The sequence below is a fragment of the Gossypium arboreum genome, chromosome 8, assembly GCF_025698485.1.
Source record: "Gossypium arboreum isolate Shixiya-1 chromosome 8, ASM2569848v2, whole genome shotgun sequence".
Taxonomy (NCBI): Eukaryota; Viridiplantae; Streptophyta; class Magnoliopsida; order Malvales; family Malvaceae; genus Gossypium; species Gossypium arboreum.
Window position 1 is genome coordinate 137,453,029 of NC_069077.1, and position 24,446 is coordinate 137,477,474.

Consider the following 24,446-nt stretch of genomic DNA (forward strand, 5'->3'; position numbering starts at 1 on the left):
TCAGCCAATTGTCTTGATCGTGAGATGTCATTGAGAAATAGAAATCCATGTCATCAAAAGATTTCCTGCGATTATTTCTAGTATGGAATGGGTCAATCATCCACTTTGGTATCTTATTGACCAAAAATGGTGATATTGTTCCTCCATTGATCAAGAATTTCGGTTTTTGAGAAGTTTTTATGATCATCCAATAAGAAAGGTTTCAATTTTTTCAAATGAACGATTTGAAGACCTATTGATTCTAACAACTGATGCAAAGTTGATCATTCAAAAACTAAATTATTGGGTTTAATAATTCTTGGGTTTTGAATTTTTAATATAAATTTTTAGGTTCTGAACAAGAACTCCATAAGTTTTGAAATTTTAAAAAATAATGTTTAAATTTATGGGAAAAAATAAAATATAAAAAGTGAAAATTTAATTTAAAATAAAACTCCAAAGCCATCAACACGTCTCCAAAGGTGGAGAAGCAGCAAAAGGAGCTTTTTGTCTTCATCTTCTTCTTCGTAGCCAAAGAGAGATGCAAAACCGAAAGATTTTGTTTCCTGTAAATATATTGTTTCTTTGATTTGATTGTATTTCAACAGTTATAAAACCATGATTTTATTGAAATGGGTGCGTCTAGAATTACACTAGAGAGCGTTTTCAACAGGTAAAGTTAATGTCTCATTGTATTAGATATCAAATCGATAATTTTTATTGAAAATGGAAATGATTCCCATTATTGAAAGAGAGTTCAATTTTTCAAAAAGAAAATAACACAATGATTCACAGACAAAGAGCTTCTTTGAATGTAAATTTTAGCTTTAATAAAACTTGGTTTGATTTTGTTTTAATAGAAATCTGACTTTGATTTTTTAATAAAACTTGGTTTGATTTTGTTTTAACAGAAATCTGACTTTGATTTTTTAAGGGACGACTAAATTTGTTGAATTTTTTAACATAATTTTTAATACTTTTAATATAATTTTAATAATTTATAGTTATTTTCAGATTTTTAATTTTTTTAAAATTATTGTTAATTTTAAGAAAAATCAAAATGATATCTTAATTATAATCTAGAGATCAAATTAGTAATTAACCATTTAAATTAATATTCCATTCATCATTTAACAGAAAAATTTTAACGAATAAACTAATTTGCACATTTCAAAATATAAAGACTAACCGAAAAGCCAAAATGCAATCCACCCCCAAGTACAGGGGCTTCCTTGATATTTTCCCAGGAAATGCTACAGTAACAACAATCCCACAATTTATTATAGTCCCATTTGCCACTCAATATAGCTGATAAATACATTTATTCAAAGATAAAACAACACAGACAAATATTATTAAAAACAAAAACAAGACAAGACAAAACAAAACAAAACAAAACATAATTCCAGTTCAACATCCTTATCCTTCTGGTCCCTCACCTTTAAAGCTTTAAAGCCACTGCAATTCTCTTTTTCCTGAAACAGATTGAATCCAAAGCTATAGAGCACTCAAATGATATGGAGCAGGCCTAACCCCAACACTTTGATCATCCTCATTCCAGCTGCATGATTTCAGAATTGACCTAGGGGACACACACATGTCACCCCCACCAAAGCTGTAGTACATGACTGAACCCCCATTCCCGAGCTGTTCAAAGCTCCTTTTTTCGCAACAGTATCCATTCACATAAGATGGCATCCTACACCTGAGGTCATCTCGGGTCATGTTAACATGCAGAGATACAGAGAACTCGGTTGGTTTGAAACAAGCCAAAACCCTCTCGATCAGTTGATTCGAATTCAGAGTTTCAAAATCATAACCAGATGCCTCGAAACTAGCATAACTGAAACCATCTTCTGGGGTGACATGGATTGTTGAGATTGCACCCTTTTCAATCGAATTCATGGAGTAACCGCAAGGGTCGAACTCGAAATCACATATTTGCGAGTATGGAAGAATCTTTCGGATACCTGAATGCTCGGTCATTGAAGCTGCTGAACTTGCATGAGTTTTGTAAAAGATAGAGGCTTTCTTCCTGTCCAAACCGGTCATGCACATTTCTAAAGTATACACAGGATTTGAATGATTACTCGTTCGTGCAGAAGCTGAATAAACATGCCATTTCTTTGTTTTATCAGAACCACCCATAATATAAGCCTTTCTATGAGAACCAAGCTTAAGAAAAAAGCGATCGAGGATTGCTACTTCCTCACAGAAGTTACGGTGTGGAAATGGTTGTGCCCCAGGAAATATGAAGCTCCCACGACTGTACCTAACAGACTGTACAGAAAGTGAAAGGCTGTTGGCCAGTTTCAGAATAGCAGGGATTGAAAAGAGCAATTTCGTAGTGCCACAAGTCTTTATGATGATTTTGTATGGGTAGACAAAGAGGCTTGATTCAGAAAGAACATATGAATCGACATGATTGTTTGAAAGTGAAGAAACAATCGTGCATTCAGCCGGTTTTAGGATTTCATCCAATTGTGCTTTGGATAAGGAACGGAGGCCCATCCCTCGAGGATCAACAGAAAAACCAGGGTCAAAAAACGAAATCTCAAGTCTTTTTTCACAGCCTTCAAATCCGATTGCAGAGACAGGGAAGGCCATCTTGGATTAAAATAAACAAGCGTACAAAGAAGGAAGAACTAGAGAATAAGGAAGCAAGCAAGTAAACAAACAAACTAGATATAATTGCAGTGAGATTGAGGCTTCGGGACTATCTATGAATTTCGCAAATCTCATGATGGCTTTCGGATGCACTGCAAAAACAATAAAAAGCATCAGAAGATGTCAATCAAAAGATTCTATCAGTATATTTACGATGACCACAAAATCCAAGTAAAAAAACTCACGTTGGAATAAGCAGCAGATCGGAACTTCTTGATTCCACCATGAGGTCGAACGTCTTCAATGCTGTAACCTAAAGGAGCTTCATAGAAAAAGGATTTACTACTACTATTGGACTTAGTCTTTTTCCCACCCTTGGTCTCCATTAGATCATTCAGTCTTTCCTGATAAAGCCACCCAAACACAAAATTAAGCACTAAAACAATTTTAAATAATCAAATATACACCCAAATACATAATATGCAAACGATGAACCAATTAATATGATACTTAAAAGAGAAATTCAAACAATTGAAGATCCACCAACCAACATTCAACAATACAATGAAACAAACAAAGAAGAGCCTCGGACATCAGCTCAATTTCCAAAACCCGTCATTGAACAAGATAATTAACAGGATAACATTCGGTTTCCTTATAACGGTTTAATCCATGGTTTACATAAAAATAAATAAATAAATAAATAACTTATTCATCAACATCACGATTCCAGGTCTGTTTGGAAGTATCATTATTTTCTTTATGATTTTTGGACTTCATTAATTTGTACTAGAATTTACACACAGATATATATATATATATATATATGATTTCAAAATTTCAAATCAAAAATTTAATTCAAGCTTCAATTTCTCTTTCCTTTTACTCATAAATTCCTTTTCCTTTCCTGATAATTAGTCAAGGATATGAATATATACTCAGTATTAAGAAGCTTCAGAAAGGACTTTTACAATATTAATATGAATTATATATACATATAATCTTCTAATTAACTTTTATTAACTTCATTGCAAAAAATTTTCCAGGCTCTTCAGTTCAATAACACAATACATAAACATATCCAATCAACAACGATTAATCCATCAAAAAGAAATCGTAACATAAAGAAAAAAAAATAAAAAAAGTTTAAAGGCTTAAAAGAACATAGGAATCTCAATTTGACAAATAAATATAAATAATAATGAGCGAAAGGTAACACTCACAATGTAAAATACCCCACCTTTTGAACCCTTTAGATAAAACCTGAAAATCAAAAAAGAAAATCAATTAATCTATCAAAAAATGCAGCAAATTTTAAACAAAAAAATTAGACAAGAATTCTCTTTAACTTACCAGTTTAAATTCAAATCTACAGAAGTGTAGAAAACCTAAAAAGAATCAGAAAAAAGATCAACAAAATACCCAAAAGGAAGCTCAGAAATTTTCTTGTTCTTTCTTTTTTGTTTTCTATTTTGAGGTTTTGCGAAGAAAACGTCAAGGGCATGAAGAACAAACCAAGACGGATTGTTTTTACATATTTCCCATTAGTCTTGCTTTAAATTACGGTCATACCCTTTGCTTCGGTTCATGGATTTCTTCGAAAGAAAAGTTAGATAATAACTGTTTTTTATTGAGGACAAAAAATTAATTTATAATTTCACAATATATTAATATATAATTTCTTCATTTTCGAAGGGATAAAAAGAGTAATTTTTCATTTTTTTGAGAGGCAAGGTCCTTGTCCTCTGTCGATACACGATACCAACAGAGGCCAAGATAGAGAGATGGTGTTCTGGTCTAGAAAATATAAAAGAAACCCCCTCAAATGAATTGCCTGAGGTTACTTAAACTATAGGTATTTCGGGTTAGATAATCGGGTTAGGTTTTTATATATTTTTATAATTGTATAACAATTTGTCCCCTCTTTTGTCGAAAAAGAATTATAAAGTGACTCTTTTGAAATAAGCTTACACTTATGATATGTGTAATTTGGGGCTTAATTCCTGTACAACACAATCAAACAACAAAATTTTTTCAATAAAGTTTTAGATTAAAACACATATAATAAGTCTCAAATTACACACATCATAAGTGTGAACTTATTTCAGAAGAGTCATTTTATAACTCTTTTTTGACAAGAGGGAAGATAAATTATTATACAACTAAAAAATACATATAAATTATTATACAACTAAAAAATACATATAAGAACCTGACTCGGGATCTGACCTGAAATACCCATAATTTAAATAACCCCAAGCAATTCATTTAAGGAAGTTTCTTCTCTATTTTCTGAACCAAAACACCCCTAAATGCCCTTGGATACAAAAAGCTTTTAACAAAAAATGAAAGAAAAAAAAAGTCAATTAAACTCATACACTAAATTCTCATCAATTAAGCTCCGATATTTAAAAAAAAAATCAATTAAGTCATCTCGTTAATAATTTTCGTCTTTGACCAATTGTTAAAATTAATTAATAGATGAATCAAATAACGTGAGGTTATAGTTTATCACTTGATTATATAATTATAAAGTTTGGATTTTGTTTTCATCTTGTCATATAAATTATTGAGAATGAAATGTGATGCCTTTGAGGGCACTTGAGTCAATTGGAAAACAATATTAAAAGGAAAAAAAAAAGCAACTTTGAATTATAAATAAAGGACAAATTGGGTCCTTTAAAGAGAAAAAACCAATAAAAATTCTTTTTTGGGTATAAAAATAATAATAAAAGTTGGTAAATGGTGAGGGTCCAATAATGATACATGGGCAAGTTGGAAGCTTTGGTGGATAAGAGAGGATCAGAATGTCCACTCACCCGCCAAGATATACCTGTCAATATTTAATATTTAGCTTTATTTCTAAATTTCATCCCTTTTTACTTTAATTTGTTACAATTTGGTCATGGAAAATCAAAACTAAAATCTAATTAGTAAAATTATTAAATTATTGATATAAAAATCGAGGGTTCAACAATTTGTATGTAATAAATTAATAAGAATTAATAATTTAACGATTTATGTAATAAATTTTAAAAAAAATCGATAGATCAAATTTGTGTTAACCAACAACTGTATTCACTTTTTAATTTTTCTTAATAATGCTTATGAACTAAATTTTGATAAATTGAAGTAGAAACTAGAAAGACGAGTTTTTTTATCTAAATAATATAAAAAAAATTAAATACTGAAATAGGATAACAGGTCCATTATTTACGAATATAGGTAATTTGTACAGTGAACTCATGGTGCTACCTAACCAATTGGCTGCACTAAGTTAACCTGTCACCAATGATTGTGTTGATGATTTGAAGTGTAAAAAATAATATTTTTTTTATTGGTGCCGCTTGAGCAATTGGTGATATCGGTATTGTATTGGACCCGTATATTTGTGTTGTATCAGGTAAAAAATATAAATTTTAATGGTGTAGTTGACGTGTCAGGAGGTATTAAAATAATTTAATATATAAATTATTTTTTTATTAAACTTAAAAAAATTGAAAAACTCGGTTTGAGAGTCGAACCCGTGACTGACCAGTCACGTCGCTGGCAAGACCTGCCACCGATGTGACTGATCAGTCACGAGTTCAGCTTCCAAACCAAGTTTCAATTTTTTTTTAATCTTTTTAAAAAACAAAAATATTAATTAATTTTGGTGCCATCTGACATATCAGCGATACCAATTAAAAATATTTTTTTCTGTCTAACAGTATAAAATACAAGTATATATTTTGTGATAAATACATACCAGTGCCGCCGATTACTTAGGTGATTTTTTCTTTTGACCATATTCCGATTGTTAATACATATACAAGGACCGCTACTACAAAAAGTACTACACCATTGATTGTGAAATATCGATTGCTTATTGAACATTGTGAATTGTGTGAAAGTTAGATACTCCAAATTTAGGGGTCCAAGAGTTTTATAAAACACTCTTGGTGGAAAAAAAATGTGAATGAAAGATCCCACTAAATTGAATTGGGTCCATGAATCTAAGAAATAGCGAGGACTCTTGATCTCTCTCAATTCGAAAATCTAGGATTTAAATTGATGTCCTTTCATTTATTCCTCCTAAATTGCATTGGTTTATCCTAAAGATTTTATTTTAATTGGAATTTAGTTATTCACTATGTATGAAGATTCCCGCTAAGCATCTATGGCTGAATGATTAAAACACCTAACTCATAATTGGCGAATTTGTATGTTCAATTCCTACTAGATGCAAGCCAATGGGACCCTCCAATAAGTCTATTGGAATTGACTTTGCATCAATGGAATCTCATCATTTATACATAATGAATTGGTGTAGTATATTCATATCATAACATATAAACAACAACGAATTGCGAGCACATTAATTCTAATCACCCACGTAAAAAACCCTAATGAAAATATAAAACTCATAATTACACTAAATAAGGATAATTTCATATTTGGCCCTTATACTTTATTAAATCTTTTAATATGGTACTTTCACTCTAAAAATATCTATTTTGGTACTTGAATTTTTACTCCATCTATCAATATGGTACCTACGTCTATCGGTGCTAATTTCCTTTTTAGATAGAATCAAACTTCAAGTACCAAAGTAAATATTTTCAAAGTAGAGATATTGTATTAGAAGATTTGACAAAATACATAAAGTCAAATTTGCTATTTTCCTACTTAAATAAATACGAAATTATCTTAAAATAAAAAATAATTAAGAAGATATCGAAATAATAATTAAAATATTTTAAATATAAATTATTAATATAAAAATACTAATGATTAGTATAAGATACTTTCAATATATCCTGAAAATGACCTTTAAAACAACTATTTCGATAAGAATAATGACAAGACATGAATGTACTTTCCACTCTGCAGTTTTCCAAAGATATGATACTTCTAGGATGGTCCATTTGGATTAAATTGCATATTTAATTTTTAGACTTGCATGTTGCATCAATACTTTTTGGGTAAACTATATTATTTGTCCCTAAATTTTAAATAAAATTTCATTTCGATCATTCACCTTTTAAATCTTACAAAGCTGCCAGTAAACATTATCAAGTCAATATTCACCGTAATATTATCAAGTCGATATAAGATGATCACTTAACCGTTAAGTACCTTTAATGGGATAATGTTTATCTAACATGTTACGTTAAATATGAAAATTATTTCCCATCTCTTTTTTCAGCATTAAGCTATACTTCTGGTTTTTTTTTTTTTTTTCATTTTGAGATAAAAGAAATTCAGATTGATAAAAATATAAACATTGAGTGCTAAATTTCACATTATGCCTTAAGTTTTTTTTATCTAATTATCTCATAATTTACATTCATTATTATCATTATTGGAATGCCACTATAAATTCATTTACATAAAATATTTTACTATTAAATACTTAATATAATTAAAATCAAATTTAATTTAGAAGAGCATTTACTATAGGACCTCACTTTAACATGATTCCGACAAGATGAGCATTCCTTTGACAAAACTTGTTAACAATAGAATAGAATATGTTTGTTTTAAGTGCATATCCTAATCTAAGCATAAAATTTTGAAAGAAGTAAAGAATCATTGAACCTATCACTTTCTGAGAGATCGAAAGTTTCTCGAAAGTATCTTGTCGCGGTTTGAGTTGATTCTTCAGCGTCTCTCTGACCCTTTCCATTCCCTCTGCAACATATCCGGCACCAACCTATCTCGTAGCCTTTCGAAACTTTCCCATCAATGCAAAAGGCTTGAATCAAACACCCAACATCAATATCGACCCCAACACTGGATTCTACCATATCCTGATACAATTTCCACATAAGATCGTTCCTACCAACCTTAAGACAAGCCAATAATGCTAAATTCCACGTCTCTATTGATGGACAATAACCAATCTCAGTCAAGATGGAGAGCACATCTATACCTTCTTCAACTGATTTGTTTTCACAAAGACATCTTAAGTAGCGTTCTAAAGAACCTGGCTTGGGCTCAAAATTGGTCTGATGAAAAATAATTCTTTCTGATATGTGAGTCAAAGTCCGGAGAAAACTCGTATTCCGACCACAGCCAATGAAAGAAACGCAGAGCGAAACCACATTCTCTTGTTGCCTCAAAATCTCTCAAAAAAACCAGGTCCCGAAAAATTAAAAGAGGGGAAATGTGAAGCCAAGAGTTCTAAACAAAGATGTGATGACATGAGAATTCTCACAAACCAAAGAAGTGCATTGGGGTATTAATATGGAAAAATATATGGTTCCATCATTTAACAACAATTTACAGAGAAAACTAAGCTAAATGTCAGGTACCAAACCTCCATAGTTCTTGCAACTCGGATGCAATAAGAAGTGACAAGCTTGATTGTTCATAACCTCATGTTTTCCAAACTCGAACAGTGCCATCCACGGAGGAGGTTATCATACAGTTGTCTTTCGGGTGGTAACTCACACTTGTTACCACTGATGAATGAGCTCGAAATTTTGAAACCACAGATGCATCTACTAAATCCCAGAAGAAAATCGAGCCATCCTCAGAGCCACAAGTTACATGCGCATCACTGTTGGTTAGGCAGCAATCCATTTTGTAGGACTTGCAAGCATGTCCTTTATATTCTTGCAATAGTTCACCTGTGGACCTATCTAAAAGTCGTAAAGTTGAATCCAAGCAATTAGCTAATATGCAGTTATTGTCATTTGACAATGAGATACAGTTGACAGGTTGCCCTAAGTCATCTGATATTTCTTGACCGATACGAATATCAAATGTTCGAACAGTTCCATCAACACTCCCACCAATAATTTCGGTCTTGGTTAAACAAACAGACATAACAGTGTCCGAAAATGAGTCAATTATCTGTATGGGTTCAGTGCTGTGAGACCTACAGTCCCAAGCACGCAATGATCTATCATAACCGGCAGATACTACCACAGATGCATACTCGTTAAACTTCACCGCGTTTACCTCGCCGTCATGGCCTCGAAACTTGCGAATAACACGACCGGTGGAAACATCCCAATAGAAAATCTGTCGGTCTCCACCACAAGAACACAGCTTAGAGTTATCCAGGGTGACATGGACGTCGCGTACTTCGCGGCCGTGAGATTTGTAGGTTTTGATGTGGATGCCACGGTGGGGGTTCCAAAGACGGATGGTGCGGTCTTTGCCGCAGCTGAGGCAATAATTGCCATCGCTGTTGAATCTGGCTGCTAAAACCGCACCTTCGTGGCCTTTTAGGACATTGGCTTCTTTCCTTGGCAGCTCCGATGTGCTCATTTTTCTCTCTTCTTTTTCCCTTTCTACAAATTCCATAACCATAAAACAAGTTAGTTTTTATTTTTTATTTTTTTATTCTATAGTGAGATTTCTGATTTGAGTATTAGGGTTTTGGCCAGTTCTAGGGTTTAGCCTAACATAAATGGTGAAGCTTTAGCCATGGGATATCAGTTCTAGGCACTGTCTAGTAATCTTGCAAACTTGTTTAACAATGTCTAAATTTGATTGGCTTACGGAACCATTCAACTGTTCTTCACATTGCTTTTGATTCTCTACAAGTTCCTTAACCATAAAACTAGTTAGTTTTTTCTATTCTATAGTGAGATTTCTGATTTAGGTATTAGGGTTTTGGCCCGTTCTAGGATTTAGCCTAAGGAAATTTAGGATAAACGACGAAGCTTTAGCCATGAGATATCAGCTTTATTATCTAATTTCATCAACAATAGAGGATTTAAGCTCAAAAAATGAAAATAAAATGGATTAAAACTTACTGAGAAATGAGATTCGGAATTCCTTGGAACCCTAATTGAATTACTTTGTGAAGATTGAGATTGCAGCAGCTCTTACCTTTCTCGTTATTATAAAGACGCTAAGCAGATTTTCTTTTCTAAAACATAAAAGGGAAGGACCATTAGGATAAATTTTACTTATTAAGAAGGGTAAGCTATTCTTACACGATCACTTAATTTTTAAAAATTACAAAATATTTTTTAAATTATCAGAAAATTTTCATTTAAATTATTAAACTATTAAAAAAATTTATTTAAGTTATTTGATTATTAAATTTATTTTATAAAAAGTTCGATTAGCGAGTTATAAGTAACAATTGACGATTATTATAGTAGATCAATACCCATCTACGAGTAAAAAATATAATTTAGATTCAAGCTAATTTAAAGGTCAATGTCAAATATCGGATAAGAAAATTATTTTTTAATTTTAATTTAGTTGAAATTAAGTTCGTTTAAATTTTTTATATTTTTTCTTGATTTCCTATTTATGTTAATTTTTTCATCTTTACATAATATAACTATATAAGTACCTAAATCTAAAAATATTAATTTTTAAAAAGCTTTTTATAATATGATATTTTTAAATATATTTTATATATTAAAATCACCAAAAGATATTAAACTAATTTATTATAAAACGTGGCATATTATAAGTTAGTATGTTGATATTTAAAACAATTAATATAATGAATTTGAAATTTAACCTAAAAATACATTATAATTTTTATTATGTATAAACATAAATATAAATGTAGTCAATAAAATTTAAATAAAAATTCAAGGGAAAAAAAGAATTTTTAACTCTAGCCCATCCCGAATTAGCCTAAATTTTGTTGTTGTTGTTATTTTGTTGTCATTTTACTATTAATTACTATTATTTTATTGTTATTATAACTCTTATTTTATTGTTCATTTCCCATTATTTTAGAAACATTTACTTGCTAAACCAAGTTAAGCTCGAGTTTAACATTTTTAATCTAGACTGAGCTTGAGCAAAAATGTAAACCCATTTTCGGGCCAAGTCAAGCTTTTGCTTAAAAAACAAGTCTAAAATTTTACATCAACCCAACCCAACCCATTATCAGGTCTAATTATAGTATGAGTACAATTGTATTTTTTAATTGGATCATTCTAAATCTTTATACTTTTTCAAATTTTAAAATTTCAAATTTGATGCAATTGATAGTCGTTAATTTCATTAAATAAAATTGACTAATATGAAAACAACAAATTAACATGACATTACATATATATTTGTCACATCAGGAATTAACAAAATGGATTTAAAGGTTATATAGTTTGGTGAATAACTGAAATTTTAAAAATAAAGCAAGCATAGAAAAAAAAAGGGATCAAATTATAATACATGAATTAAATCCACAATTTAAATACAAGAACTGATAGCAGAATTTAACTTTTTTCTTTTTACAATTTTATGCATATCATCTCATTAAAAAGAAAAAAAAGAAGAAGAAAAGAACACCATGATTAAGTAACTAAATAGGTCTATAAAGAAGTCAGTATTTAGCATCATATGCTTCTTCTTATAACACAATATAAAAGCAAAAGAACAACTGAGAATAAGAATGTACAGGCAGAATGGTTGCTTAGATGGACAACCTTCAATGCACTTGTTTATGCTTCAATCTTCGGCTTTCTATTTTGCTTCTCGTACTCGATTTTCGATTCTCCTAAGCTCCGGGATACCTAATCACCATTCAAACATAAATATAAGAGTACTTAATGATTCAAACTCATTACTAGAAAACATTGATAAAAGTATCATGGAGGTCTCTGTACTAGGAGTCGGATTGCATTTTGCCCTTCTACTAAATATGAGCAAATTAATCCTTCTAAGTTAGATCAAGGAGCAAATTAATCTTTTTATTGAAAATTTCATCTATTTTCAACATTAAAAACTGATATTTGTATGTCAACATAAGGTACAAGTGACATGCCATATGTCACTATCCGGCTATTCATAAGCCACACTAGTTTTTAATAGTACAGATGGATGAAATTTTTAACAGAAATGATTAATTTTCTCTTTGGTCTAACATACAGGGACTAATTTGCCTATTTTTTTAGTAGAGGGGGCAAAATATAATCTGAATCCTAATACAGAGGCCTCAATGATACTTTGACCTAAAACATTTAAGAAGAAACCGTTAGCAAGGTTCTCATTGTTTACAACATACACTTGAGCAAATTAACCAATAGCCTTTTGAGCAAAAATTATATTAACTAATCAACAGGTGATTCAAGATCAGAAATTTCAAGCACATTACACACATTCCAGAGCAGCTCAGGCACCTGGTATTCGTAAAACCAATATAGATCAAGTACATAATTCAAATAAGTGTTCATGGCTAAAGACCATCATGCCGTAAGAAAAGGTACATGCGGATCTTAAAAATGAATGGAAATGAGAAATTTTAAAGTACTTAATGCCATAAAAACTTGGGTTGAGAGAGACAGAACCTTGATTGAATAAGCCATGGGCAGCAATATATCAGGATTCATTGCATCCTCCGGGAAGTTACGCAAAGCATGAATGAGTTTCTCAAAGGATAAATTTATCTGATGAACAATGTAACAATGTATCAATGCAACATAAAATGGTTTGTTGGATCTCGAGAAAATAAAGAGGTCTTGAACTACTTACCAAATCATCATGGCAGTACTTCAAAAGGGCCAAACCAACCTTAAAGACAATCTTAACACCCTGAAAAATAAAATAAATTATTTTGTTTGTCTTTTTCTTTTACTGCAAACCAATTTCCAGGTCATGTAATTAATTCAACAGCTTGAACCTATATCATATTTCCAACCACTAACCTCAAAGAGAAATACATCCCAAATTCGAAGAGCCAAAGGAAATGGGAAAGAGTATGAGAATACAGTTATGAACCACTGGCTAGCATACATGCTTGGATTTATCATCTCCCGGCTAAAATGCTCACCCAACTTTGGCAAGTGCTCCCTCACTAAGTGCTCAAACTGAAACAGGTACTGTTGTACAAGAGGCAGCCCCACCTATCAAGTGCATACAAATTTTCAGAGAAATGAAACAATATATATTTGATTGAATGCTTCAAGAAAAATGCATCAAACGCCAGTGATAATATATTCCAAGGAAGTTGTGTTACAATCAATTATGAAAAACAAAGGATGGGACCAGCCAGTTCAACCAGGCACAGTTGAGTCTCTGGAAGCGGAAGGAAATGACAACAGTTGAGACTTTTGTTGTGGAACAGTTTCAATGGGTTGTAGTCTTCTCTAGATGTTTCAATAATTTGGGCTAAAAACCACATTTGCACAGAAGCTTGGATTGTCATTGAAATATAAGACGATTTAACCTAAGGAATACATTGATGCCACTCTATCTTCTTCTTCTTCTTTTTTATTCTTTTTATCTTCTTTCTTTGCTGGACCATGATAGCCAAACCAAGAAAGAAATGATTCACAGTAGTGCCTCGTCCTCCTTCAATCACTGGCATCCCAGTGCCATTCTAAAGGGATACATTTAGTGTTGCCGTCCTGCTTTCTTTTGAGCAATCAGTTGGATCTTGTCCCACTGTACCAAAAAAAAAAGGAATAAAAAAAGCCAACACTCCAATTTTAATGGGTTTTTTCCAAGTTAACTGGTTCCCTCTTGCTAGTTTAAACTGGATGGCAAAATTTCCAGTTATATTAATATGATTGAACCAAGTACCAGCCGATTCCTGATTGAACCAGCCAATCTGGTCTGATTCAAAGATCTAAGTTCTCATCACTTAATGTTCAAAACCGGTTGTGTAAGTTAGCATTATATCTCTACCATGGGCAAGTTATATGTTCGTAATTGGCTACTCGGCAGTATTCTTATCTTTGTATTTGTACCTTGTATTGGATTTCTATGCTAGTTGTATAATTTTTTTGTATATTTTATTATTTTATGAAGCTTTCCAAGTTTTCAGGTTTTTTCTTTTTTAGTTAATATTCGTCTTTAGATTTTATTGAACCGGTTGGTTCAAATAGTTGAACCGAAAAGTTTCTCTATGCTTACCTCTGGTTCGGTTTTTTGTTGCTTGGTAGCATTTATTCCATCAAGACACTGTTGAGATTACTATCCTAGAGTAGAATGCCAAATGTGCTAAATTACCAACCTAACAGCAATATGCCTATACCAACATGAGAGGAGATTACACTGGAAGAAGCTGAAGCGTGGAGCGTAGTTCTTAAATTTTAGACCGCTACAACTTGTTTCATTTCAACATAATGCTCTTTTCACCAAGAATGCCTAGATATATGCACTATAAGCATGCTATGGGATCAAATAAAGATGTAAATCTATAGATTCAAGTTATAATATAAATATAAAAGTTCCCTAGCAAATTAATCTAGGAAAAGTTCATGATTCAGTCAGAGAACACATAATAAAATCAACATATGAATTTAAAGCCTAACCCCAGAAGCTAATATAAGCTGCTATAAAGCCAAATGTCAATTCCTGAGTAAGAGATAGTGGTATCACAATCTTTTCTAAGTCCTTAATGAACCATTAACAACATAAAATGGTCAATTCAGCATTGTAGATAGTAAAAATAGGTTTTAAATACAATAATACCTGATATAATCCTTCCATAGGAGCATGAACGGCTCCTTTTAGTAATGCAACCAATAACCAAAATGCATCCTCTTCACTCATATAAAGAAGTAAAAGACCTGCTAAAAAGCCCATTCCCTGCATTTTCAACAAAAACCGAGAGCACAATTAACCTAGACATATATTAATACAAGGCCCCCCAATGACATGAGACAAACCTGGACATAGCCAACAGCTCTGTCGAAGACAGAGTACGCCTTTAAAACATTGTAAAGGGACCTCTGACCAGGTCCATGCCTCTGCTGAAAGAAAACATGCGTCGGAAAGGTGCGGGATATATCTCGGATTATATCTAGTTCTGAAGCAGATGTCTCATATATTACAAGTTGCTGTAACAACATAAACATGTGCAACGAGAACATTTTCATTATATAAGAAAAAAATCTGAAAAAAAAAAACGAAAGAAAAGAACCCGTTAAGCTAAGGAATAGTTTGAGTCCAAATAAGAAAAACATTCTCCCTAAAGAAATCAAATGAGAGAAGAACTTTTCCAGCAATTCAAATCCTGATCATCAAAACAACATTACATTAATCATGCACCCTCGACCAATGAGCAAGAATAAATATGAGGACAAAAATCCAACCCAAAAGTTATAAACACCAAACATAATGCCAACAGTCAATTCATAAGCATTTCACGATGAAGTTAGAATTGTCAATATTGATTTTTACATTCACTCAATAAAGTTATACAATATTAAGGTCAAGGCTGGCGTCCATAATGATTCAAATAAACAAGAACATTACTAAAAATACTAAAAACAACAGGGAAACTGAAAACTATTCTCAGATCTTCAGAAATCCATGCTCTCATAGTCACCCTGCAGGAAAATAATACCCTTGTTCCCAAACCTTCTTAACAAGCCTTTTGTTTTAAACCACAACAATTTTATAACCCCAAAATGAGCACTTGGAAACTGTTTTTGGTTCACCACCTAGGTGCTGAAAGATGTATGGATGGGTTTGGTCCAGACATAATTGAACTTTGACTCTACCAATGAAATCCAAATTGGATTCAAACAAAATGGCATGTTATACAAGGGATAGAGCTCCAACCAAAATGGCATGTTATACAAGGGATAGAGCTCCAACCAAAATGATTTCATTCATGGTATTGTTCAAATCAAGAATATTTTGGCAGATTAGATAGAATCGCTACTTAAATATTTAGACCTCATCCTCATGAAATGATTTAGAGAAACCTGCTTAAAAGACTAAGATGAAACTGATTAACTGCTGGTTTAGGCAATCATGAATAATACTGGCACACACAGTGATTTCAGAATACTATGATATATTATCCCATCGGACCCATCCTTCTATGGGAACTTCCAAATATACCCAACGCGATCATATTAAAAACTTCATAGAAATTTTCCTTCTAATTTATATTATAAGTTCCGCTGCCATCAGTTCCAATAAACTCAAACACAGGCATTAAAACCAGTTCTGTTACAAATTGGAAGCAATGCTAAAATTCACTAGTGCTCAGGTTATTGGATGCATTTTAGCAAATAAAATAACACAAGTTTCCAGTTGGGGATCAAGTCAAAAGAAAATAGTATCCATGAGGTTAGAATTAAGCACCTAAAGGTTGCATTTGGGATAGAAAACAGAGTGTAAAATATAGGATAAACAAAAATTAATAACGACGTAGGAAGAAGGCCAATTTTTTTTTTTTTCAATTCCTGTTAGAGAACTTAGCAGAAATAAGTAATATTACATGTTAAGACGGAAAGGAAAGTCAAGCGAAGGCTATAGCATTCAGAATAATATACAGTTTGTTAACGAAACAACACTAAACCCTACAAGAAATAAAAAGAAGTACCTCATAGACCCCCGGGTTCATCAGCAAAAGGTCTCGGCTTCCAGAGATCAACTGCCAAACAAGACCCCTTAAACAATCGGGAATTCCTTTCCTTATACGCCTTTTAACAACATGAGGCTTTCTCCTTACATAATGTTTCCAATCACTCCCACCAACCCCAATCATTTTCCTCCATTTCCTAACTCTTCTAGCTTCCCTGGAAATTTATAATGACCATAAAACACAACCAAAATCAATGTTTGTTAGTACTAAGTATAAAATCATAAAGACAGCTACACTCATATCACCTTACAGAGCTTGATAGACAATAATTAAAGAAAAAGATAACCTCTCGCATTCGAAAACTAACCTACTCTTTCCTAAGCCTTCTGCAGCACTACTATTACTAACATTCTGCTTTATAAACCCATATCTGTCCACACGGCTTTCTGAAGGAACTGGTCCAGGTTCATAGTCGTTGATTCCTCTACTCCTGTCCATTTCACTAATTCAAGCATGCCAAGAGGCAAACCAGCTAACTCTCTTCTAACCTTTGAGAAGGAACAATCTCAAAACAGTCAAAAGAAATTAATGATGAAGCTTACAACCACAATTAACCAAGAAAAAGGTAAGTTAACTTTGAAAGGGAAACTCTATATATCACAAAGGAGACAATCTAAAATGATGAAAGTATCGAATCAACAGACCTTGCTAGCAGGCTGAAGCTATTAAAAATGATATCTACAGCATAATATGAGAGCATTGGTTTCTGAAAAAAGATTATGAGCATACACCATAAAATAATAGTTATTATTAAAAATAATGATCATAATCAATAAGAAAATATGCCAAATTCATTACAGACAACACAAGGAAAGTATAATCCAGCAAAGGAAAAAAAAGCCATAAAAAAAAAGATGATAAATTTGAACATTCGTTCATAATCAAAGCAAATAAATGCAAACAAGAAGATCACGAGGAGAAAATCAAAACCCCACCAATATTTCACAATAATATGAAATGGGTAAATCCCAGAATTGCCAAATCAATCAATGAATCACGATTGAAAGAGAGAAAAAAAAAACAAAAAACAAAAAACCTATATAAGAAAATATTAAAAAAAATTCAATAAACCTGGGAGTTTTTGGTGGAATTTGAGGAGTAGATCGAAGAAGAGTTGATCAATTGTGCAAAAATCGATGGATTAGTAATAGAATAATTTAAAAAGAAAAGCTAAGAATGGTGGTTTAGTTAAGGGTTTCTTTCTGTTGCCATTGTTTCACCAAACGAAACGGAGCTCAACTAGACCGTACATGTAGAACGGGCTAATCCCATCAAGCATGAAGCTCCTCCCCTCCTATTATCATAATTAACATTGCTTTGAGATAAATGTTTTTTAGTTGCTTAATGGATCTTTGACATAAATAGGAGACGATAGCATCCATTTATTTTTTTAAAACTATTATTCATGTGAATATTGTTATTAATAATTTATTTTTGAATTTTGGAAATTGGAAGTTAAACTACTATTACATCATCTAATTTTGTTAATATAGTGTTGTTATTTATGGTAAATGCAACAATAAATTGATACATCTATATTATATATATAATGATTAATTGAGTTTGATTTAATAAATCTATTCACAACAATTTAATCTATCCCCCCAAAAAAATTGAAAAACATAAAAATAAGAATACAAATGTTATTGTTTGAGTTTTATCTCGATTGGCATGAACATTATTGTCAATGTAGTAGTATGTGGATTCGAGTGCGTTGAAATGCATTATCTATAGGTTGGGAGCTATATGTAGTTATAGGCATTGTCTCCAAAAGAGCTTATCAGAACCTATAATGGCCTAATCATGAGCTAGATCACTTGTCAAGACCTAAATGCTCGCTCGAAAAGTAAGAGGGTTTAGAGAAAATTATAGGCTCGAAAAATGAGCTTATACAAAAAATAGGCCCGAATCAACTTAAATTTTCCTTTTTATTGTTGTTTTGCTATCATTTTGTTGTTGTTTTGTTGTCATTTCGTTTTTATATTGCTACTATTTTATCGTTATTTTGTTCGAATATTGTATAATATTATTAATTTTGCTACTATTTTAAAGGCATTTTGCATACTAAATTGCAACAATGTTAGTGTTACTTAAATATAAAACTTTTTTTTTAAATGTATTTCTAATTTGTTGGGAACATTTATTTTAATATTTTTAGTGTATTTGATGAATTATATTTTTTAAATTTATTTTTATATAATAATAATCTAAAAAAATTTTAATACAAGCGGGTCGAGTCAGATTTGGGTTTAGAATTTTTAATTTGGGTCGAGCTTGGACAAAATTTTAGGCCTATTTTCTAAGTCAGCCTTGAGCCTAGAAAATGAGCCAAAATTTTTACATCGGCTCGACCTAGCCTGATCTATAATTAAATCTATTCCCAACACAATTGTAAAATAATAAATATTATTTTAAGAATATTTTCTTTTATAAAATTGTTATTTTTGAGTTGTATCAATTTTAGTTATTGTAAAGCTGAGTTAATCTCCAAACCAACCCAAATACAAAAGTACAAAAATATTGTTATAATACACTTGAATTCAATAGAATTATTTAATAATTCTAAATATTTTAAAATTAAAAAAAACTAAATTTCTAAAAATAAAATAATAAAATTTCCAATAAATCTTTTGCCCGATGATAAGGTCGAGGTACTCAAAACTTTAAGATCCAGGTTTGAGTCACACCCTATATAAATGTGAGGGTTTTTGTTTTCAAATTTTCCTAATTAGGTAGTTACAGTTGAGTTAGTTATTTAGTAGAAATTGTTAAAAAGTGGACTATTAGTGGATTCTACGAGATTAATAGAAATCATGAAAATTTCAGGATGGATGGTGTTTTTGATGTTGATGTTAAGAAAACTTTAGGCAATCAATTTCTTATTATTTTTTTAGAAGGATGAGACTAGGATTAAAATGAAACAACTGAGTGATTTCAGTTGAAACAATGATTTATTAAGATTGATGAATGGCTCGGGTGATTTGATGGACTTGAACAAATAACTCGACCAATGAACATGTTTAATATAGTTTATAGATTTTGGTTGTCTAGCTTACACACACTTTCTTCTACTTCTTCTTGTTTTTATTCAATAAATTATTTGATTTTGTTGAGAAAAAAAAAGGTATAATGATAAATTTAGTCATTAACGTTTGTATTTTTTGTCAATTTGATTTTTATTTTTTTGAGTTACATTTGATCATAGTATTTCAAAAATAGTCAAGTCATTTTTTTAACAAAAATGATGGCTAAAATATTAATTTTTTTTTAAAGATATTGACATGATAACCTGTATGACAGTTCATGTATACTTCATATTGACATAGCACTATTTTTTTCTTTTTTTCTCACGAAAGATAATAAAATTTCATTAGAACCCGAAAAGGAGAACTAGCCCAAGGATAAGTGATGCAACAATTGAAACAAAAATATGAAATCAACCATCACCTAAAAATAAAGAAATAAGTGTCGATTGAGCCTTAGCTCGATTGGGGCATTGTTGCCAATGCAGTAGACGTGATTTGAGTGCGCTGAAGCACATTATCCTCCTATTTATAAATTGAGGAAAGACTATGAATAATTCTAGACATTGTGTCAAAAAGAACAACCATATTAAAAACACCCAAGACAAGATTGTAGAAACTCCATCCCAAACCAATTCAAAAACTTACCACAATTTCACATGAACAAACAAGCAATGCTGAATCTCCATCCAAACCCTTGCAAACATAACACAAATTCAATCAAAATCTTAGAACTCAAACAACAAATAAAACATTTATTATCTGTCCCATTTGAAGAATAGAAAAAATCCAAAAAAGATTTTGATCGTCATTTTGAATAGAAATGCTGATTAAAACATTTTTTTGACAATATTAATATAATAATCTGTATGACAGTCCACATATATCTCATGTGGACATCATATTGTTTATCTTATATGACACAACAACAAATAATTTAAAATTCTAAAACTATTTTTAAAATAAATTATAAAAAAGTTCATAAAAATTCAAAAAAAATTAGCAGGAGTACATGTGGATTATCACACGGGTTGTTATATTTAATGTTTTAACGTTTTAGTAAGTAGTGGTGATAACAGTTCAATTCAGTTAGGTTTTTTAGATTTTTTGAACTGTACATCATAATTCGGTTAGCTCGGTTCAGTTCTCGGTTTTTCCATATTATTTTTGTTTTATTTTTAAACTTATTTTGATAAAATGAGTTTTGTTTTTGAATTTTGAATATTATTCGACAAATTTTCAAAGTTTTTTTTATAGATATTTCGAAAAACAAAAAAATTAAATTTATTTTCACTATTTTAAATAAAAAATATTTTTATATTATAAAAATTAAATTAAATTATATATTAAATAAAAAACTTGGATTCGATTTTGGGCAACTGTGATTTTTAAACTTGCATTCCATAAATCGTCCTTGGCTTTCGGTTTGGTCAATGTTTTTCTCAACCCTATTAGTCAGTATTTTCATTAAGAAACAACAATTTAACTGTTTTTTGAAAGGTTAATCAATGGTCAAATTTCACTCTTTTTAAAAAGGTTGAGGCTAAATTTGACAAGATGGCATTTATTTTATATGTCATGTCAATAGAAAATTTAAAAATTAAAAAAATTAATTTATTGATAAACATTAAAAGTTAATTTTTTTTTTGCAAAAAGATAAAATGATTGTTTAAATTAAATATCAAAGTAAAATAAAATAAAGTGAAAAGCGAGAATAATGACTAAATTGTAAATTAAGCCAAAAAAATATGATCCTTATTGATATAAAACCAAAACAGTGCAATACCAATATTTTTCGGTTTACCCTAAAATTGGTACCATTAGTACGTGTACACTACTATCTTGGATACTAATGGATACTGAACTTTCAACAATAGTTTGGTGCTACATAATAATCTTTGTGTTAATATATAAATTCATCTCCATCTATTTAATTTTTAGCAGTTTAATACTTAAAACGAAAAAAATCACAATCAACTTACGTTTTATCGATGATGAGATTTTGAATGTCTAAATCCGAATCTCACTGTATATCAATGTCATGCGTGTGTTCTCTTCAAGACTATTCTAGGTTCAAGTTTTTACCATATGTAAGCCTTATCAAAATTTGTTATAATCTAAGTCTAGATATCTCTGGTTTTTAGTCTATTATGTTTTCTACCGAATTGATTCTAATTTTAATTGATTAGATAAACATTGTTTGTGATTTGTATTATACTTATAAAGTTGTTAAAAAAAACTTATGTTTTATCGGAAAATTTCCAATAAAGCTACGTTGTTACATAAAATGCACTCTGAGCGTAGTTTCTTTAAGGGTGGGTTTAGATGGACGATGGGGTGCGGTGCATTTAGCTTACTTTTTGTCTCACGTTACAGTATCATTATAGTATCTAATCTCACCGCCACCGCTGTTTTAACACTAACCGCAGATAAACGCACCACCCATCCAAACGTACCCTAAATGAGGTTCAAATACAATTATAGCGATTGAAAACTATAAACTTAATATAATTAAATCACATATGAAACGGTAGGAGTCATCTTATTGGACTTATTTAGAAATTTTCGTCAATTATCACAGGTTTGATCCCTAAGGCATTTAGTTTATTTTAAGTAATGATTTTTTTTAATCTCAATTTAAATAAAGGGTAAACTATCAAAATAGTTACTTTTATTTACCTCAGATTACATTTTAGTCACTTGTGTTTGAAATATTACGTTCTAGTCACTTACGTTATTACATTGTATCATTTTAGTTACTAAGCATTAATTGTCGTTAATGGTGTAATGGTAAGCTGATGTGGCACGTTAAATTAGCATTTCAAACAAAAATTTAGGTTAATTTATACATTCGGTTCTCATATTTTTTTGTTTTGAGAAATTTAAATTTTTTCTTTTATATATTTTTTTAACTTTTCTTTTTTTTCCCCTATATTTTCCATCCTCTTCTGATTCTCCCTCTGCTTTCCTCTCTTCTCTATTTCTTTTAACGTAGTTTTTTTATATTTTTCATTTATTAAAATTAGTCCCTATACTTTTATTTTTTTGAACAATTTAATTTTTGTAGTAGTGCGAGCTTGTGGCTAGTTTTAACAAATAGAAAAACATAGAAAAACTATGCTAAAATAAATGAAGAAGGGAGGAAAACAAAGAGAGAAGCAGAAGAGAATGAAAAAAAGGGAAAAGTTAAAAGAACATAAAAGAAAAAAAAATTAAATTGCTCAAAATGAAAAAAATATAGGGACCAATTGTTGAATTTAATCTAAAATTTTCATTTGAAATAATGATTTAACGTGCCACGTCAACTTACCGTTACACTATTGACGACAATTAGCAGTTCAGTGACTAAAATGTTAAAATACGATAATGTGAGTAAAACGTAACATTTCAAATATAAATGATTAAAATGTAACCCGAGATAAATAGAAGTGACTATTTTAATAATTTACCTTCAAAAATAGTTTTTGGTTGTTTTATTTCAACACTTTATATAAAATAATTTTAAAAGACCCATCATTGGAATAATATTTATTAATGGTTTTGTGTCATCCCACTGTTGGTCTTCCTTTTCTTTTCTTTACTATAATAATTTTATATAATTTATTTTATTATTATTATTATTATTATTATTATTATTTATAGTATTTATTGTATTTCATGATTTTCAAACAATATGCAATATTTTTACTTTTATTAATTAAATATAGTAAAATTATATATTTTTAAATTTAATTTAATATATTTAATAGTTATTTTGCTTTCTCTTTATGATTTGTCTCACGTTGTTTGCATTTAAACACATATCCCAACATAAATTTTAATCTCACCGTTACACTATTCAATCTCACTATAGTAATTAACCTCATACTACAAAAAAACAGGTCAATAGTGACATACTAAAAACTCTAAAGAGACGAGAAATGGTGTCACTATAGAGTTTGGTGACGCATCCAAATGCGTCAGCACTGAGTATGTCTTACTAGGGTTGACGATGCAAAAACTCACGCATCTCCATAACTTAGTCAGTGGAGATGCATCCGTTGTGTCTCTACCTCTACCATTAAAAACTTTTTACCATCTCAATATTTATATTAATATATAATTATAATTATAATTATAATTATAATTATATTAAAATATGGATTTATAAAATAAAATAATAATAAAATGAATATAATAATTTTTGTATTATTTATTTTCAATGGATTAATTTAGTTACAACAATAGATTACATTTTATTAAATTATTATTAATAAAATAATTAGTTATATTGTATTAAAAGATTTAATTTTAAATATAAAATATATTTTAAAAATAGGTTTAAATATTCATTTAGCCTTCGAATTTGTCACTTTATCTCAAGTTAGTACTTACGTTTTTTTTTATCCCAACTTGATACTCAAATTATTTTTTCGTCCTTCATTCTATTACTTTTTTGTAATAGCGTAAGTTTTTGATGATGTGGCGGCTCGACCCAATAAATAAATATAATATAGTAGACGGAATTTAAAAACCTTAATATTTAATTGTCATGTCATTAAAAATTA

The 24,446-nt window shown here is 30.4% G+C and overlaps 3 protein-coding genes across 6 annotated transcripts; all 3 read right to left on the bottom strand.

The window, feature by feature from the left end:
- Nucleotides 1-1,121: 1,121 nt before the first annotated feature.
- LOC108469954 (S-adenosylmethionine decarboxylase proenzyme) lies at nt 1,122-4,185 on the bottom strand. Its single transcript, XM_053032122.1, has 5 exons — nt 3,940-4,185; nt 3,810-3,849; nt 2,832-2,990; nt 2,721-2,738; nt 1,122-2,586 (listed from the first exon to the last, which is right to left on the bottom strand). Exons 3-5 carry the CDS (start codon nt 2,970-2,972, stop codon nt 1,477-1,479), a joined length of 1,269 nt encoding a protein of 422 aa, XP_052888082.1. The 5' UTR covers nt 2,973-2,990; nt 3,810-3,849; nt 3,940-4,185; the 3' UTR covers nt 1,122-1,476.
- Nucleotides 4,186-8,001: 3,816 nt separating this feature from the next.
- Nucleotides 8,002-10,494, bottom strand: LOC108467919 (uncharacterized). 3 transcript variants are annotated; one of them, XR_001868932.2, is made up of 3 exons: nt 10,338-10,494; nt 8,888-9,869; nt 8,002-8,378 (listed from the first exon to the last, which is right to left on the bottom strand). XR_001868932.2 is itself a non-coding variant. In XM_017768738.2 (2 exons), the coding sequence occupies exon 2, from the start codon at nt 9,844-9,846 to the stop codon at nt 8,947-8,949; it is 900 nt and encodes a 299-aa protein (XP_017624227.1). In that variant the 5' UTR covers nt 9,847-9,869; nt 10,338-10,493; the 3' UTR covers nt 8,002-8,946. The 3 variants fall into 3 exon arrangements, 1 of the variants encoding a protein (XP_017624227.1); XR_001868931.2 differs by having other exon boundaries at nt 8,501-9,869; nt 10,338-10,493; XM_017768738.2 differs by having other exon boundaries at nt 8,002-9,869; nt 10,338-10,493.
- A 1,352-nt stretch (nt 10,495-11,846) lies between these two features.
- On the bottom strand, nt 11,847-18,247 carry LOC108470247 (uncharacterized). Of its 2 annotated transcripts, XM_017771533.2 has the most exons (10): nt 17,948-18,247; nt 17,521-17,582; nt 17,184-17,364; nt 16,835-17,030; nt 15,165-15,335; nt 14,968-15,084; nt 13,197-13,394; nt 13,024-13,083; nt 12,840-12,938; nt 11,847-12,065 (listed from the first exon to the last, which is right to left on the bottom strand). In XM_017771533.2, the coding sequence occupies exons 3-10, from the start codon at nt 17,312-17,314 to the stop codon at nt 11,994-11,996; spliced, it is 1,044 nt and encodes a 347-aa protein (XP_017627022.1). In that variant the 5' UTR covers nt 17,315-17,364; nt 17,521-17,582; nt 17,948-18,247; the 3' UTR covers nt 11,847-11,993. The 2 variants fall into 2 exon arrangements, with proteins under 2 accessions (XP_017627022.1, XP_017627021.1); XM_017771532.2 differs by lacking the exon at nt 17,521-17,582 and having other exon boundaries at nt 17,948-18,245.
- Nucleotides 18,248-24,446: the final 6,199 nt, after the last annotated feature.